This window comes from Pollicipes pollicipes, unplaced genomic scaffold, assembly GCF_011947565.3.
Source record: "Pollicipes pollicipes isolate AB1234 unplaced genomic scaffold, Ppol_2.1 Scaffold_6138;HRSCAF=7277_pilon_pilon_pilon, whole genome shotgun sequence".
Classification (NCBI taxonomy): domain Eukaryota; kingdom Metazoa; phylum Arthropoda; class Thecostraca; order Pollicipedomorpha; family Pollicipedidae; genus Pollicipes; species Pollicipes pollicipes.
The window spans coordinates 21,466,779-21,486,422 of record NW_023596818.1 but is presented as its reverse complement, the minus strand read 5'-3'; the positions used below and the strand labels follow the sequence as shown (position 1 = coordinate 21,486,422).

General features: G+C 54.5%; 1 protein-coding gene across 1 annotated transcript in view; it reads right to left on the bottom strand.

Moving 5' to 3' along the window:
* Positions 1-12,842, bottom strand: part of LOC119105449 (uncharacterized) — a 34,391-nt gene extending 21,549 nt beyond the window's left edge. Inside the window, exons 1-3 of the mRNA XM_037228913.1 lie at positions 12,683-12,842; positions 3,449-3,580; positions 1,180-1,316 (exon numbers count right to left, since the gene is read on the bottom strand). Of these exons, the coding sequence (XP_037084808.1) occupies positions 1,180-1,316; positions 3,449-3,580; positions 12,683-12,842 (429 nt within the window). The remainder of the gene's footprint in view (positions 1-1,179; positions 1,317-3,448; positions 3,581-12,682) is intronic.
* Positions 12,843-19,644: the final 6,802 nt, after the last annotated feature.

Genomic DNA, 19,644 nt, shown 5'->3' with positions numbered 1-19,644 from the left:
TGGCTGCCGTTGGCCGGAGCGCGTAAGCGACCAAGTGGAAAAATGGGCTCCCATGAAGAGACCAGAAAACTATAGGAAACATAGCCCCGACAAAACTCTCGTCATCGGTGTGCTTTCATGACATCAACAAGGGAGAGACGGGGTGCCACCCCGGGTACATCAGCCTTGAATACTATTTCCCGAAAGACGTTGTTTTTGAAAATGCTACCTTGGCTAAATTTAGCGATTTAGAGAAGAACCGGGAAGTAGTTTCATGCCACGTTTTTGTCACTACTGCTCGTCCATTTCTAATGACCATGAAGTAAAATGTCGAGAGAGCTCCCCATCAAGTTCAGTAGAAGGGGAGGAGAGGGGGGGGGGGGGGGGGGGCGCGAGTTGAGGAGGCTCGAGCTCGTCCATCTTGGCACGATCCTCCACTTTTTGGTTCCGGCAAAGCTTGTGTGCGGTCTTTAGCACCCTGCTCTGATGTGCAACGCTATGTGTCAAATCGTATGCAGAATAATGTGACCATCGTTTTTCAGATAGCACTCTATGCATGAAACGTTTTTAAATAAACAAGATGCTAAAACTGGGTTGTGAAATAGTTTGATGAGTTCAATGTGGTTACTGGTGTAAGATTGTGGGTACTCGAACGAACCAGGTCTTGTATGCCTTTCAGTGTGAAATGTTTCTTACCAGGGTGACAATGCATAAAGGAAAGTTTGGTATGCCGTTATCATCTTACTTTGAACCATTTCAACAAAGTGGCTTATGAGCCCGGCCTCACCGCCGGCCGCTCTGTCGCCCAGCCCAGGCTCAACCCCGCCGGCCAGGGGCCCGGCCTCACCACCGGCCGCTCTGTCGCCCAGCCCAGCCCCAGTACGCCGGCCTGGAGCCCGGCCTCACCGCCGGCCGCTCTGTCGCCCAGCCCAGGCTCAACCCCGCCGGCCAGGGGCCCGGCCTCACCACCGGCCGCTCTGTCTCCTTGCCCAGCCTCGACCCTGCCGACCTGGAGCCCGGCCTCACCACCGGCCGCTCTGTCGCCTTGCCCAGCCTCACCCCCACCGGCCTGGAGCCCGGCCTCACCACCGGCCGCTCTGTCGCATTGCCCAGCCTCACCCCCACCGGCCTGGAGCCCGACCTCACCCCCACCGGCCTGGAGCCCGGCCTCACCCCCACCGGCCTGGAGCCCGGTCTCACCGCATCTTTAGGCGGCGAGCCCAGCCGGTAGATGTTAACCGTATGGGCCGTCTGGAAATGCACCATCAGGTCCCAGGCGCTGCTGAAGCCCTCCTTGCAGAGGGCGCAGAGCAGCGAGGTGGACGTCCGGCTCGAGCCTGAAACGATCAGCGAATGTTAACAGCTTCGCGCGGCGGATCGCGCTTTAACGTGGCCCGCCCGGCCGTGTGCGTATGTGACACATTACCCGACCACGCTCGCCCAGGCTCGGCCCTGGCGCGTCGAGTGCAGCAGAGCGTGGACACATCGCCCGTCCCACGTTCCCAGAATTCGACTTAACTGGTTCTTCTCAGAAGACCATCTCGATCTTGACTCCCTCGTGAACAACATAGCTGCCATGACAAGTCTTTCGCACAGGGAAAAGTGTTGGATGTTCTAACCCATGCACGTAAGGTAGCGCAGATCTGCCATGCGAATCAGACAGCTTACGGTATTGACAGTGCACACGTTCGTTCTGTGCGCAACCTCGCCGACGGCTGCCGGCCGCCCAACCCGCCAGCGCAGCCGGCGGCGGCAGCGGCCGCGGTCCCGGCACAAGGCCGTACTATCCCGCTTAAGATTTCCGCCCTCCCCTAATCGACAGGCGATCCATTTGCATCACAATGCCGCGTGTTTGACGTTCGTCGAGCATCGCAACAAAGCCCGGCGGCGGGCGGCTGGGTCGACGGCGGCGCGAGCCAGCAGCGCCGCGCACTGCACAGACCGCGGCGCACCGCAGGCAAATTGAGCGCTGTCGGCCGGCGTTTCGCCGCTGCTTCCATACTTTATCACGACGCGTCGCTTCGACCGGCTAATTGCCCAGCAGCGGCCGAACATTGCCCGCGGACGCTCGGCCATGATGAATGCCTGCAGATAGGCCGCGCGCGCCGGGAGATCATTTCCGGCGCAGCGGCGGCATGTCCGGCGCGACGGCGCGCGACTTAGCGCCGCCGCGCATCGGAGGCGGCGCGTCACGACTTCGGGCCAGCAGTGGCGGTGGTCGCGGCTCTGAACGGGCCCTGGTCGACGCCGCCGGAGATGGTGGCGCCTCGGCACCGGCTGTGGTCGACCGCGGCGGGAGCGTGACTGATCACCGCGACACGGCGCCGATGAGCCCTCGTCGGCACCGACGCGTCGACGTCGGCGAGCGGACGGCGCTGGGCTCAGCGGCAGCTTACTCGGGCCGCTCCGTTACAAATGACGACGGAGCGGCGTCAGGTGGACGGGTCCCGGGAGCCGCTGTTCTCAGCCCAGGCCGCCGTCCGCCGCCGCCGATAACGAGCCGACTGGCCTCAGAGGGCAGGACCCGCCGCACGGCCGGTCGACGCCGGCCGGCCAGCCGCCGCCAACGGTCCAGTGCCGGTAACGGCCCCCGCACGGGAAATTACTAGCCGCGATTTCTCCCAGGGACGAGCCGGAGCGGCGAAATGTCCGCGGTTACAGCGCCATTACGGACGGTGATGATGTAGGACGCTATTCGCGCTGCTCTTTCAGCGTGACGCTTCGGTCCATTACCGCGAAAGCATGCCCTGACGTTTATCAGGCACTCGACAGAGCTTGTGCTGAAAGCAAACCGCTGTTTGGGAAGCTAATCAGATGAAACTAATGAGGTTAGCATGTTTGTTTGCTCTGGGTGGCTTATTTTAGATGGTCGCTTTTGCCTACTTTGCCGACGTCTTCTGGCATTTTTAATGAAAAAAACCCTTGCTAGGGTTTTGAGCTAGGCCGTATACACATTCTGTCTCATCCATAGAAACTGAAGCCGTCGTATTAGTGAAAACATTCCCAAGGAAACACATATTACCGCTGATAATTGGGAGACATGAACGGTTGTCATAGTCTTACGTCATGGCAACTAACGCCTTTTGCTAGTTGCTCACACTTTAGCTTCTACCCATAACGTCCCGTTTTGCTTCAAACTCATGTAAACATGCGTTCAACAGCGTCAAAAATGTACCCTGGGGATACTAGCACCGCTGTTTTATAACCTCATGAACCCAGGAACAAGTGCCATTTCCCGCACATCTGCATAACCAATTTAGCTATAGCCATTACTACCCGGGCCGCTTCAGAACGGCTTGAATATTCTCCACGTTTGATGCGCATCATTACTCCAAGTGGCTCGAGCTGCACACTTGGCTTAACATAACGTGTCCTTAACGCGAGTCAGCCTAACATGACGTACCCTTAATGCCAGTGCATAGCGAACGATTCCATGGACGTATAACAAAACAAAGTAAGGCACACGTACTGTTAGTAGACGTATGCTCGCCGCATTTGCAGGCGAAACGGAGTTTGCAGCAGCAGCGCTTGTGGTCCAGCATGTCCATGACATCGCCGAACATTTCCCTGCAGTTGCCGCAGATCAGAATGTCTGGACTACCTGCCGAAGTGGGAGGATTGAATTAGCACGACCACGACCGCGCGCCGGCGGGAGGCTGGACAACGGCGTGATGGCGCCGCCCAGTCGTGCCCTCTGACCCGTGCGGACTGTGACGGCCGGGTCGTGACATTTTAGCGCGCTTCGGTCGATATCAGCCGTGGTATTTAATTTGCACCCAATGTCCCGCCACTAACGTTGTTCTTGCATTGAAACTGCATTATTCATGTCGTGAAATGCTGACGGCAGGCTGCCAAGGCAAAGCTTCCCGCTCGTTTACCGATGACGTTATTTGCCAGCATAGTCATGCCATTTGGTAAGACTAAGCTGCAAGACTGAGGTGACTGCAACGCCTTCACACCTAGGGTAATGCCCACATTGCCAAAAGTAATGATGCCAATACAGAACCATCCGCGGGCCACCATATTACCCGTTCAAACGATGAAATTCGTATAATCATGGCGGTTAAAATATTTTGGTAATATTTCTCGCTTATTCATATTTCGCACATCGATAAGACAACAGTCATATCAGCGAATGGAAAACAACGCTCTATACCTCAGCTCAAGCAGGGCTTATGCGTAACTCGTGTTGATCATTTCATTCGTTGGCTCAATGTCATCTCTGCGAAGCGTTCGAACTTAAACCGCCGTCACGCGGTCCGAGGCTACTTCATTTACAACTTGGCGTTCCGCCGCTTCTAACACCACGATGTCACTACATCATCATGACGACCCGCCACCAGTATTGTGACGATTGCCGCCAGTGTTGTGACAGCATCTCCCCAGTGTTGTGACGGGCCCGGCCGGCGTGCTAACGGTTCTGGCGCCGTTGTGACGTCACTGCACCAGTGACGCATAACGATCACCACCACAGGTGTGACGTCAACGCACCAGTGACGTGTAACAGCCCCACCAGTGGTACGACGTCACCGTATCAGTGACGCGTAACAGCACCCACCACTGGTGTGATGTCACGGTACCAGTGACGTGTAACAGTTCCCGCCACTGGTGTGACACTGCTGACAATGTAGTGACACCATCACTCCAGTGTCGTAACCGTCTCTGCCAGTGTTGTGAGTGTCATGACACTAGCGGAGACCGTTACAACGCTAATCTCTCGCCCCAACAGTGTCCAGTGCCCGAGCAGTGTCTCAACAATCCCAGCCGGCGCTTAAAACCAGTGGTGCGACACTCCCGGTCAATGTCCCGACACTTCCGATCGGCGCGCCGCCTTCGCGGTCCATGTACTAACGGCTGCCGTCGCTGCAGCGTTCCCCGCCATTGTCAGGACTCAGCATCGGACGGTCGCCGGCCGTCGCCTGCCCCATGATCACTCGTGTGCTTTCTGTCGCCTGTCAGTCCGGTAACAGGACCGGGACCAGGACCAGGACCAGGACAGGCCGGCTCACTGACGCTCGGCGCGGGCCGGCTTACTGAGGTTCGGCACGACACACGTCCGCGCCGACGACAGCTTACAGCGGTCGTGGGTGTATTTAGGGGAGAGCCATTTGGTTGTAGCGCCCACGTGGGCGCCCTTGGCAGCAGGCAGTGGCGTAACGAAGGGGTAGGGCAATTTCACCGTAGCCCTCCCTTTGAGCGCCGTAGACGTCCCTGCTGGAAGTCGCGCCCGCGGTCCAGTAAGACGGCGAGGGTATCCCACTTCGATAAACACGTGATAAGCTGTACCAAGGAATGTTAATGGATCAAAGGCATTATATCCATTTGTCAGTCGTGTTGGTTAGAACCGTATATGTATGAGCACCGACCAATATGTAGGTGAGTAGGTGGGCAGGTAGACCTAGGTGCACCCTGAACGACCTTTAGTCAGCCAGTGAATAGTGCGACCTGGGAGGCCAAGGTGTGGGGCCTCCTTCGAACAATTTATGGAAGCCAAAATAAATTCATCCCAACCTTATCTACCCACCAGGCATGATGCCCCGACAAAATGTGTAAGATGACGACGCTTGCTGGACCGGCTAGTGCAGTCTAGTTTTACGGAAAGATCGAGACGAGGTATCAGTATTGTGGATGGAATAATTCTTCGCGCTATCGTCCTCGTCTTAGTATGCGTGCAGCGTTTCGGCCGGTTAACTCTTCGGCTGTCGTTACGTGTCCTCAAGACTCAGTAACACCTGCCGACGGCTGAAGAGTTAACCGGCTGCCATTGCGTGCATACTAACATGCCAGACGAGAACGATAGTCCGAACAATTATTCTGTCGTTTGTCCAGGCTCGTCTGTCCTGAGCACACACGATGTCCAGCGCTTCTGAATAGTGACCATTGCGTGCTAAATGTATCGACTCTGATCCCTTGGACTCGCCCGTGGAAGTTGAAACTATTCGTCAGCGAATGAACGGGAAAGTTGAGGACTTTGTCAGTGTGCACAGGCCTGTGCCATCATGCTGACGTGACTTATTAATTCTAAAGGGGGCTGTCAGGCGCACACGTAGCAACGACCAGGTATAGTGTCTACGTCGGACGCCTGTTATCTCCGTTATGGTGCATACAAAGGACAGAAAGCGTTTTTGAGCAGAAGTGCTAGAATTTCGGAGCACCTTGTGAGGATGTTTTTGTCGCTTCTTTTACGCCGCGCCGCTGCGCTGACGTCAAAAATTGTCATGGCCGTGAAGGCCGATGCCTCCGCAGGCCGATATCTTCGACTTTCTTGTGTTTAAAGCACAATAGATTACTAGCTGATGATATCGTAGTATGAAAGCAACTGGCAATGATCATCTACAGAAAGTACCTCGACTAGCAATGTGCAGCGGGCACACGTAGCATTACAGGTGCAATTGTGTTAATGTTATCTAGATTTGTGTTTTTATTATTTTTATCGGATGGGACGATAATCTCAGAGAACCGCAAGGTAACAGGTAACATCGGACAGAATAGAAGAGCTTGGAGAGCGGTGACATGTGATCGAGTGTAACGGACGGGGGAGGCTGGACCAGCCAGGTCCACCCGCATTAGTAGATATTTACTTATCACAATGGGTTGGTGTTCCCAGTTGCAACAGCGATCGGACGAGATCAGAATAACGTCGTCTCGCTGGAGTGCAGTTCAGGTGTGCTGGTGTGCTGGACGGCACAGCGTGAGGCAAGCACAGTCAACATGGGCTCTGCTGACAATGAACTGCATCATTCAAAGTTACTCACCGGGTCGTCATCAACAACTTTTATGTGTGAGAGCTTTGCTATTGGCTGGAGCATTAGGGTTCATGTTGGCTCATTTTCATTGCATTCACGAAGAAATCCAACAGGGGGCCTATTGTTTGATTCGGTAAATTAAAATGGTAGAATGAATGCAATATCAAAACATGACGACAACGTGACCACATTCGTGCGTTATCAGCCAACAAGTCATTTACATAACTTCGTCAAAATATAATCAATGACAAATTTGAACTATCATGGCATGGTACACAACTGCAAGCAAGCAATTTTACAACTGAGCCGTCATTGCGGGTGCGAGGGGCGGTGATGATCGGCGGCAGGCAGCTCCAGGATGGGGCCGCGCGATACGAAAATCCCTACGCGCCACCGACAGGCGAAGAGCTGGCAGACCAAGGGCGCCCGCCGCTGCCGGCCTGGGTGGCATGCTGACATACAGCGGGACGTGGGGTGAGCCTTTGTAAGACCCGGCTACCGTTACACAGCAGATCGGTCGGTCAGGTTACCTGGCAGCACGTCAGCTCAGCGTCGAAGGTCCACCTCAGGCGGATGGCAGCTAAGGACGTTACTGTGGTCGGTCTGAACAGGTATCAAACAGAGAGCATTTTCTTGTTAACAACACCCTGCAAGTGCGGCGGTTCGATTAATTGCCGGGCTGTGTCACGCAATGTGAAACTAATGGACGCGCAGCCAATAGTTTGGGCATACATCTGAAAACCAAGGTCAAAGCTCTCGCAAAATCACTGGGTGTGTTTGACTGGAACACATTTTTGCTTGAAAGGGTGAAATGATTTGAAATTTGTTTCCCTTGATTTTTTAAAACAATATATTTAGACCAGAAAGTCTTGAGCTAAGGCATGACCGCTAAGGTTAAGGAAACTCGCCCGAAAGAAACTCACTGGAAAGTAGAATGCATATTAGGGCTTGACGTCTACCGATTCAAGGCAACCTTGTTCTAACCCGCATTTTTTCTCATTTCCAAATAAGATTTCTGCAAAGATTGCGCCTAAACACAGGCCACCGGAACCCCGTCGTAGTCTGCGGTGATGCCTGCACCGCAGAACAGTATTCATACCAATGCCCCAGGGTGCAGTGTGCCAAAGCCCCAATTGCATAACTGATAATATTTTCATCGCTATGCATTGGTTGAACGTGAAACGCTGTTTCAAAGGCTCTTAACCTTTTTCTTGTTCCAAAAATCGTGACGTTGAAAACATATTTCGCGGTGCCAGTCTTCTTAAAACTGATTAATCTGAGGGCAAAATCTGTAACCAGGCTACAGGGGTCTGAATGCCGCTATCTTAATCTGGAACGAAATCAGTTGGGAAGGAAGCGAGTAAAGCGGTAATACAGGGCTATACGTGCATGCGAGTGAATAATAAAAGGTCAAGCGTATTTCGGTGGATAAAAGGCGTTTTGGCTTTTGCATTGCATAAGCGAATAATGGATAAATGCATTCAAGTGCATAACCAAGTGCAATGCAATCGAAATAACTTTGCCTGAGAGCAGCGGGGACTATTACTTGAATGATGCCGGGAGGATGGCAGTTTTTGACGTGAGGCAGACGTGTGGGGGCGTTTAGCGTCCTTTCAGCAAAAGTGGTCCATGATATTAAACCAAAAAAACACACTGTAGCAAGGCCATCACAAAAAAGAGATCAGGGATTTCTACACCGGTAACTGTTCCCGGAACACAATGCCGCAGAATCCCTGATTTTAGTGCCAGTCATGCATGAAGCGGAAACCTTAGTAGTCGTGAAACGGAAGTTAAGTGCCTGTCAGCAATAGGTTTATAGAGCATTGCTCACTACCATACAATGGCGCGACATGGTATACCCCGCTGTGACACCATTTTGTCGACTGTGCCTTGGCGCCCTTTTCTCCACATTCCCGCCAGGCCCCTAAAAAGTCTGCCACTCTCCCAATATTGACAATTTCCTCGGCCAAAACTGGTGGCTGCCTTGGCGTGACATTTGGCCGCAGGGGTAAAAAGGCCGGCCCAAGAGCCGCGGCTGCCGCTCGACTCTGATTGCTGCCGCGACAGCCGCGGCCCAGCCGTTTTTGGCGACAGGCTGTGGCGAGCTTTGCTCTTGCTCCAGCGGGGCGCGAAAACGGAAAATATCCAGCACGTCTAGATTGATTCACTAGAAACGGCTATATGCTGGTGCTTGGTGCGGTTAGGAAACGTCTATGAATGATAAGTGTGTGGCAGAACAGTACATTATAGCTCGTTTATTGATTCTTTTACATTTGTCTTGGGCTTTTGCTCTCCACGTACCGCTAATTTTTCCGTGATCTCTCCTGTCTTGAGTGCTGCCAACAGCCACAGCACTGGTCTAACAGCAGCCTGCTCTAGTGTTCCTGATTTACTACACCGTAGACTGTTCCGCACTACACTCGTGTACACGATGTGGCTTAAGCAGTCGGCGGTGGGAGTGCCATTTTCCTGAATCGGGTTTACTGATGAATCGATGAGTGGCAAATGCATTGGACATCCCCTGGTCAAAGGGCGAACCTTCCTCAACCCCACCCTTCCTGGAGGGACACGTGCCCCTCAAGTTTCCAGCAATTCTGAATTCTGACACGGGAAATATAGGGACCGTTTAAAAACAAGCATGGATGGCCCAACACATTCTGAAAGACCAGAACCATGTTCAGAAATACCCTTCTCTACCTGGGGCTAATCATTTTCTGCGCCATGTTGTGGTGGCATGCAGACGTCATTTGCCTGTCTTCAGCCTACACTGCTGACAAATAGCGAACATGGTACCATATTCAATAAAGGCGGCAAACGACGATCAGACAGGAACCACAGTCCTCAACGCACGCCGTCTGCGCCGGAGACCCAAAGAACACACTCTCCTGCGTCTCCTACCGACCAAACAGGCCCCGGCCGCTCGTGCCGGGCCGGGCCGGTGGCGTTGGCGGCGGCGGCGCGCTGCTCGGGGGCGGGGCGCGCGCCGCCAGCGGCCGGCCGTAACTCAGGCGGCCGCCGGCCGCGCCGGTCGCGCGACAGCCGAGGTCGGGGCGGACACTTTACGCCCGCGCCCGGACACCGGCACCCATCAACGTCGCCCGTACGTCTGCAATCAGGCCGCGGTCGGCTTAGCCGGCCAAACGGAAAGCCGCCAAATAAAGAAGGCCGTCCGAAATTAAGCCGTGCTCGACCGGGCCGTTACGTGGCGGCGGGTTTAGAGGCAGAGAACGGCCGCTGTGTTCCGTCCTCTAAGCGACCGGAAAACGGACGGCACGTCTCGACTCGCGGGACGCTGATGGGGTAGCAACTGACCTCACCCCAGTGAAGGTAAAATAAATTTGTTTGCGCTATCGCATGGGAGGGAAAGAGCAGATTAAAAGAGCAATTTGTCGCACATTTAATAACGCTGCAAAACAGTCGGTATTAATGTGTCTTTTAACGCAGCTAACTTCTTCAGAGTTAGCTTCCAGCATTATGTGTATTAACATTTGATGTCGACTCATCGAGTTCTCCCGCCGCGGTGCAATAGGAAGTCGTGTGCATAGAATGTACATGTCAGAATTCATGCATGGTTATATACACGGACAGCATAGTGTGTCGAAATTGGCCCCTTTCTGAACATGGGACATTTGGACAGTGGAGAAAGAAAACATGAACACGGTGTGAAAAGTTTGAATAGCGTGCAAAACACGGCAAACCCAATGCGCTATTCAGCCCCACCGATGACCATTTGTCCGCCACGCTGGCACCGAACGTAACCAACTGAACGCAATCGGCAATGCGCTCTTGAATGTATGTGGTTACATAGGTAAACCACAGACAAGTTTATCAACATGTCCGGGCGCGATAACGGCGTACCACCGGCAGCTGATGCGGGCCGGCACTGGGAAGGGCCGGAGAGCTCTGAGCAGCCCTGGAGAGCTTCGGGACTGCTGGTGAATCAGGATCGCAATGAGGGTCGCCGGTGCCCAAAGTAAGCCCACCATCGGACACTGAAACTGTGTCAGCTGGACGGAAGCAGGACGCAATGCTCGGTAACCAAAGTTTGTTTTGATGTACGAGCTTCTGTCACCAACGACGGCGTGCACAAAAATACAAATGGAGAGGGGTTTTGTTTGATGTCTTAAAGACACAGCTATAAGTATCGTATTTCTTTCCTTTTCCTTTCTTTTTTATTTCTTTTATTACGTTATTTCAGTTAGATGCGCTGCTTTAAGTGTTAAGGAGATGATTTACTGCATTTTTTGGTTTATATATCATACTTTAAACAACATTTATTTCTGCTGACTTATCCCTAAACTGTTACTTGACAGTCAGCCATTGGTATGTAGATCAATACTGTGGTATACTGTGGGAGATCAATACTGTGGTATGCTGTGGTAGATCAATACTGTGGTATACTGTGGTTGATCAATACTGTGGTATACTGTGGTAGATCAATACTGTGGTATACTGAATCATAACGAGGCAGCTGTAATTCTATGAAAGTACTGGCGTGATGCATGGTTGGCTTACGTCACGTCCACATACAACTGGGACCAAACAAGGGGTGGTGATATCACATTTATCGCAGCGCTTCCACACCAAGTGGCGGGCAGATAGACTCAGGAGAGGTAAGCGAAGAGCAGGTGAATCAGCGCACCTGCAGCCGTACCCGTAGCTTCAGACGACAACGACACCGAAAAATGTGTCGCGCACTGACTACAACTGCGACCATTGCATGACTGTAGACGAGTGAAGTGTTGCGATTCATTCTGTTTGCTCTGTATTGAAGCGACAGGGCATCGCAAAGCATGCGAAAGACAGCAATATTCTCTCAGCCAGCCCTGTGTTTTGAAACTGCCGTCTTGCCGACAAAAGCGGACGCGTGAGTTTACTTGCAGAAATATCACCCGGATATGTGGGGAGGTCTCGAAAAACGAGAGTATTCCCTCAAGCGGGCGATTCGACCTCTACGAGCCTCGATCTCTGCAGTCAAGGCTATCCAGATGCTTCCGATTGTAGCCCGGCGACGAGTCGAGCGTTTGGTGAATTTTTCCACGCACTAAGGGCTTTCTTTCTGCAAACACTGTAAGCCTTTCGAGCCTTCTCATCCTTATGTGGCCAGAATGACCGCCTATATGTCAGCCTGTGGGAAAGATACTGGACCCGTTTTACAGCGCCAATGTATATGAGCCCCCGAGCGGGTGACAAAAGGTCAGTTGGCAACTGACGTGTGCGAATTGATCTATGCCCGGGGTGGCCATGCTCATCTCTGTGCATAATACAAACCACCCGTGAGCCGCGCGGCACAGCTTGGAGGGTGGGCTCGGGATAAACAGAGCATACTTCGCATAGCATATGAGTATGAACCCAATGCCACACTCGTACAGGCAGTTCGAAACAAGTGTTAAAATATGATAGCTCTATGATATCGATATTTGCGGGCAGGTATATGGGTCATATTTATGTCAAGTGCGTGCCCGGAAGAACTGAGCTGGGACGGCTCACTTAACCCCGTTAATAGCTTCATGTTTTACTCTGAACCGTTGACTCATTCACAATGTCTAATGGCCTAGTTATGCCTCACGTTTCATACCATGTGTTGCCCTCTGTCCCCTTGACATGTTCACTTCTCCCCAAATGTACACCTTTCGTCTTTATGTATGTGATTCGTCTGAAAAGCGAAGCACACAACAGGCGACACCCTCTCTTTTGCGCGACTTTCTTTTTCGCGCAATACTTCTAGCATATTTTAGAAGTGGCCAAAGCCTCGCCACCCTACCCTGCGGCTAACATTCTACACACGTGTGTTTGCATGCGTATCTACATCTGCAAATTATTTAAGGTACGAGCGTCTCTTACACATACAGGCGTGTGCACATAACATGTGCTCTTGTGTAGGTAACATGTGCTCTTATGTACGCTGATATAAGTAGGGAGCGCATTCCGTCCGAGCGAAGCAGCCCGCAACTCACTGTACGTCTTCAAGTCGTCGAGGCAGAAGGTGCCCTGCACCTTGCGCGCCGCCGGTGCTGGCGCCGACGCCGGCGCCGGGGAGGGTGACTGGCCGGCGCCGCTCGCCGGCGAGCCGACGGGCGCCGTCGGCGGCGGCACGATCACACGCGCTCGCTTCATCGGCGGCGACGCGGCCGCCAGCCGCACCGCCGCCGCCGCCGTGAACGGGTTGGCCGCCGCTGCCGCGTAGTACCTGCGGAACAGAACGCCAGCGGGTCAGAAGGTGGCGGTCGGCCCGCCGGTGGACCTGGCTGCCTCGAGACGGGGGAGACGGACGTGGTTCGATGCTTGCTGGTGTGGTCTGCTGCCGTTCAGGGTCTGCACTGTCGAGGCGCCTCTGTGTTCCCACGGGAAAAAGGCAACGCAATACACACCGGAGTCAGCGACTAATCACAGGGAATTGTGGGTTCAGCCATCACCAACGTTTGACATCTGGAGTCAGGTCATCGTTGATAAATGATTGCTGGCTGTTGTAAATTTATTTGGCGCCGCGGAATATCTGGGGATGACAGGCGGTAATGCCTCAGCATTAATGACTGATCGCTAGGCGTCTCGGCCGCATGCACCAGACACCTGGGCAGGAATTCGAGGCCCGTCAAAAGGCGAGCTGTCACGGCCGCATGCACCAGACACCTGAGCAGGAATTCGAGGCGAGGCGAGGTCAAAAGGCCAGCTGTCACGGCCGCATGCACCAGACACCTGAGCAGGAATTCGAGGCGAGGCGAGGCGAGGTCAAAAGGCGAGCTGTCACGGCCGCGTGCACCAGACACCTGGGCAGGAATTCGAGGCGAGGCGAGGTCAAAAGGCGAGCTGTCACGGCCGCGTGCACCAGACACCTGGGCAGGAATTCGAGGCGAGGCGAGGCGAGGTCAAAAGGCGAGCTGTCACGGCCCGCGTGCACCAGACACCTGGGCAGGAATTCGAGGCGAGGCGAGGCCAAAAGGCGAGCTGTCACGGCCCGCGTGCACCAGACACCTGGGCAGGAATTCGAGGCGAGGCGAGGCGAGGTCAAAAGGCGAGCTGTCACGGCCGCGTGCACCAGACACCTGGGCAGGAATTCGAGGCGAGGCGAGGCGAGGTCAAAAGGCGAGCTGTCACGGCCGCGTGCACCAGACACCTGGGCAGGAATTCGAGGCGAGGCGAGGTCAAAAGGCGAGCTGTCACGGCCGCGTGCACCAGACACCTGGGCAGGAATTCGAGGCGAGGCGAGGCGAGGTCAAAAGGCGAGCTGTCACGGCCGCGTGCACCAGACACCTGGGCAGGAATTCGAGGCGAGGCGAGGCGAGGTCAAAAGGCGAGCTGTCACGGCCGCGTGCACCAGACACCTGGGCAGGAATTCGAGGCGAGGCGAGGCGAGGTCAAAAGGCGAGCTGTCACGGCGAGGGCTCTCATTAACGCTGGTTGAGTTGATGATCATGGGCTGTATTGGCGTCATCGCGTTAGGCACAGATCCAAGTCACCTGAGCGCATCGGAGTTTATAGTTGGCGGTTTGAATTAAGGTACATCTTAATTATTTGCCAGTCTATCGCTGTCTACAAAACATTATTCAGCGTAGGTCTTCGGAGAGTTGTTGATAGTTTTATACGCTAACCTGCGTGGGTAGGCCTTTTCCCGAGAACTTAAGTCTCAATTTTCTCAGTTGAAAATACTACCGTGATCCAACTAGCGTTTCCAGTATGCGGCGGATGCTTACAATAATTTCAATCCTATTTAGTTCTGCGTTTTGCCGTCGTGTGTTACTTATTTGCTAAGTAGGCAACCATATTTGATGAATGTTGAGTTTATGTATTCCTGCATAAAATCTTGTTTGAATGTCTGAGATTCAAAATGTATTTCTTTTTTGCGTGGGTAATGTCTCTCTGTCCAAATGACACAAGCTTTATTTTTATCTAAGTCATATCTAGCTGGACAACTATTGAAATTAAAGCTGCTTCCTTTGGATCTATTCCAGTTTTAAATTGGTTCGCAGATAAAATACATACAGATAGCTTAAAATCATATGGTTTTGCTCGCAACTAGAGCATAAAGGCAATCCGACAGACATTGCTAGCTTGAGGTATTACCGAGTCCTGAGCAAACTCAAATTCTGGCAGCATTGATATAAAAGGTAAACACCTTGGTTTTCAACCATTAAATCGAAGGTGAAATGTTAGTTGGTGTTTTTCTGTTGGACACCTATGCATAAACCATGTCGTCTGAGCTTTTAGTCCGGAAGGAAGCCTTCTGTGCCGTCTTTTGAGACATGAGTTGACACTAAGAATTACGGCCACATGTACAGTGTTGCGGAATGTGTGCGGTAATGTAGAAATATCTCATCTTGATCACAAAATAAGTCTTCCAGCCATTCCAGCTCTTGTAATATTTTTCTTGAAGCGATCACGCAGCCGAGATGTGACTCTCTGCGGCTTATCTGCGTGTCTACTGATTCCTTATATGATGGAATGCATAGTAGGTGCGGATGTAAATGCATCTTCAAAAAGTGGCGGCTTTTTCAAAAATGTTACCAACTTGGATTTATGTAGAAATGATCATTTGACTGCGTGAGCATTGCGGACAATGCTGCAGCCCAAGCATCTCGTGGCGGTCGAAAAATACCCCGCATCAAGTTTTTTGTTCAGTTCATATCAGGAGATAAGCTTCCTAATCAGTTGCGGGGGGGGGGGGGAGTCGAGCCGCCCAAATTTGAGGGGATTAGGTGAAGTCTGTTTTAGTGTGTTCGGGGTCAGCTTTTCAGACATTTTTCTTTCCCCGTCCCCTCTATTCTAATTTGCGAAACTACACCCCTGATTCACATTTATGACCATGCCACACGCTGTGAAACATGGAGCTTTACAACCAACAATGAGCATAGTTCATACCCGACTGTGCGTCAAATTAGCAAATAGGCTTCAGCACAGCCAACATTCGAGCACTTCCACGACGGTTATTTATGAACTGGAGCCGGCCTAATGGGACTCGTACTGTTCGCGAACACCCATACTGTCGAGATATGCTCCACTCAGTTCTTCAACTCCTCCCTGCTGTGACCATCCGTCGAACACCACCAGCGTAGCCGTGGACAGCCATTAACTTGGTGAAAACCATCTCTCCCCTGAAAGCCTTTCAAAGCGTCAGCACGAGTGAGGCATTCGAGGTGAGATAACTATATTTAGCTCATTGCTCTGCGCGGCAGCAGCCGTGATCCATCACCTCCGCGAACGGCCCGTCCAAGCGGACCTTTCACGAACGCCAGCAGGATTTCCGCCGGCGCTAACCTCATCCGCAGGCGAAGGTACGGGGCAGGACAGGGGGCGTCGACTCCGATAAACCCGATACTACGCTAACTGAAGGCGTGGGAACGCTGCCATTTGGCGCCGCTCCGCCGCCGTGTCCGTGTGTGTCTGTGTGTGACTTGAGCAGACGCAGCCACCGACCTGGCGGACACGAGGCTAGCATGGGCTGATGCAGCTACTGACCTGGCGTACACGAGGCCAAGATCGACTAACGCAGGGATGGCAGGTGTGCTGCCTACCGTTTGAAACGCAGGAGGCATGTGTACTACAAGACGCAGGACGTGTGTGCGCTACAGGACACAGGACGTATGTGTGTTACGAGGCACGGGGGCGCATGTGTAATACAAGACGCAGGACGTATGTGTGTTACAAGACGCGGGACGTAAGTACCGAATGACCCCATCTGCCGTAAATGCACAGTTTTGTGCAGTCGGTTTGAGTACATATCTACTTCACAAACGCCGCTGATCATCATTGTGCGGCACGGAGGGTTCCGCGAGTCCCTGCTGGCACGCGAATAGCGTGGCGTCGTTCCACTCACCATTTCAGGTCAAAGGCCATAGCACGAAGCGATCTTTCAATTCGTTCGGCGCGTCATGCGCCCTGCATGGAAAGAGCAACGGCGCCGTTCAGCAGCAGCAGTTCAACTGCGGGGATCTCCGGGGAGTGGCGCCCACAGGTCACGGCTGACCGTACAGAATGCCACGGTCGGCTCTCCCGTCCCCCGACGGACGCTTTCCTGGTGGGCGCACATCGACCCGTCATCTGCTGCGAGCCGCGTCGCCTTCGTCTCGCCGCCAGCCTGACCTCATCCGACCCTCCCATGGGACCCTCATCGACTGGGGCGGGCCCGCGGGGCCAGCCGCCGACGGGCGGCGGAAGGGACTCCCCTCCCAGGACGACCCGCGAGACCAACCCTTCACGAGGCGGCGGGCAGCAGCGCCTCCCCCGGGACCAGCCCATCGCAGGCCGTCCGCGCGGCGAACCGAAATGGTTACGTCTGGCAGACGCTGACTATCGCGCGGTTCATCACAGTACTCGTTCCCGGTGAACGTAGGTCAGAATGCATCAGGGCAGGCAAAGCTGCATCTCTCATGCCGTATTTCGTATGTGGTAGTTAAATTGCGGCGCGTTTAACTTTCATCACCAAATTCCGTCGCTGACCTGCAAACGCGCGATCGGATGGTTGATGGCCGCGACTCACACTAGAAACTGCGGCAAGCGTAGCCTCCGATTCCAGAAATTCATCTGTTTGAAAGGTATGGATTAAATCTTTATAAATATGTTAGGCAAAGAGGGTATGTATCTATACATTTGACAACGTTCAGAGGGATGACACGACACTAGCTCGAACTTGACCAGATGTTAAACAGTCAGCAGACGCATGCTTTCCGAGGTGGGTGAGTTGTTGCCAGAAGCTTCCTCTTCCGAAAGCAAATTGTCTGTACCTGAGGAGCGGACACGTCACGAGACCCGACCCACGAAAGAAAACAAATCGCCAAATCTCATCCCAAAGGAAATCGCTATCAGTTACCGCTATAGCCCAGCCGGGCGTCAACGCCGTGGCCGGTCACTGGCTGGCAGGGGCCTGAATCGCCCCGGCGAACCGGGCGCGCGGCGGCCGGCAGCCGTCACCGCCAGAGTGGACCGACGGAGCGGGCTCGGCGTGGCGGCGAGGGTGCAGCCGCCGCCCCGCCGCAGCCGTCACCGTCCGCCCGGCCACCGACAGAGCGTGCCTGTGTTTGCCGCCGCCGGCCGGCTCCCTCTGCGGCGGTGGCAGATCTAATTAATTGGCGTAGTGATTGCCGCCGGCCAGATTGGAGACGGCATCGCTGGCGACGCCGGTAATGGCGCGCGCGCGCCAAGCGGACTCCGCCGCCAGCGACAACCCGGACAGTGCGGCGTGCGGTGCTCGCACTGGGGCCGCCCGGGTCGGACGGTCGCTGCGCAGCTTTAGGCTGTCGGTGACGACTGCTGGAGACGTCACTGGAGACTAGACGGACGAGTGTGGCTGACCTACAGCATGGTCAGGACGGTAGTGGCTGAAGTTGTTTCGGTGGGACGGTATACATATATTACTGAATATGCTTCAATCTCAGGATGAGTTTTTGTCATGGTGCATCTCGCTCTCTTTCCAGGATCTGAGATAAAGCAACAATTTATGGACTGAAATTTGAATGGAAAATTGCTTTATGGGCCATGCAAAATTTACATTATATTATGCATCATCGACCCGGTGACGCATTGCCCACCATCTCCGGTCAAGCATTCAGCAGAGCTTCAACCAGCCAATAGCTCTAGCACTTCCATAATGACTTCGAGCTGCACTAGCCTCGACCTATCAGCTTTGGACAACAGCGTTTGTCTTGTGCCAGCATAAGCTATTGCCATTTATTCTAAACCGAGAGAACATTGAGTAGAATTAAACAATACGCTTTGGCTTAAATGCCACCGATCAGCTTGCGCCATCTCTTCAAAACGTCACACTTCAACATTGTCACCGCATTTACGTGGCTACCGAACAGGCAGACAAGTCTCGCCGCTCCGCGCCGCCAATCGTCGCATTTGGCGGCGCGTTCAGCCGGCGGTGCGCGTCGCCGCGCCAATAACGTCGCGGCCGTTGTTGAGCGCCGCCTGTCGCCGCCGGACAGACGGTTGCCACTCGGAGAACGGATGCTGCCGCCGCCGCGCTGCCGAGTGCCCTGAGTAAACACCGGCCGAACAGGTGCCAGCGGCGTGCTGCCTGACTCACACGCTAAAATTAGTCACCCTCGCCTCACGCGGCAGTGGACGGCGCGCCACGAACGCCGCGCCGCGCTGCTAACGCCGCGGCTGATTAATCGCTAATGGTGCTCCCGGCTGGTGGCGGCATCGCTGGGAGGCGAAGCGCGCGCCAGCCGCCGGGGACGGCGGCGGCCGGCGGCACGATCGGACGGCGGACCGGCCGGGACGCCGCTGGAGCGGCAGAGGCAGACCGACCACGGCCGGGAGATGCCCGGACAGCCGGCGGTCCGGCCGGGAGGCCGCTGGGGCGGACAGGCAGACCGACCACGGCCGGGAGACGCCCGGACAGCCGGCGGTCCGGCCGGGAGGCCGCTCGGACGGCGGCCAGGACAGGCGCCCGGCCGTCGGTCGGACACCACCGACGTTACCGGGCCCGGCAGTGACCGCGGACGTCCCGCCGACGGGCAGCATGACGCTAGCTGTCGGTGATAAACGACGCGGCGGCGGCGGGGCGGCGGCGGCTAACCGGCCGGACAAAGCGGGCTGGGACCAGGCAGCGCACGCCCTGATCCTTGGCGGCCACTCAGCATTGGCACAGAAACAGCTGGAAGCGACGAGTGACGCCTCGTGAAAATAGAATGCGCCTGGCGACGGTCGGGTGCGGCGGGAGTCGCGACCGGTCGTCACAGCTGCCGACACGGCCGGCTTGTCGCTGCAGGCGGTGTCGTGGGGGACGCTCCTGCGAGAGACAGCCCACCCGGTGCAGTGATAGAGAGACAGGCGCCGAGAGATGGAGACATCAAGTGGAAATGGTAACAAATGATGGGTGAATGGTAGCTAAGAAGGGGCTGAGGCCCAGGCGAGTGGGTTGGAGATGCTGAATAGCAGAAGGCTGGGAAATATCCAGTGGTGATGCATCTGACAG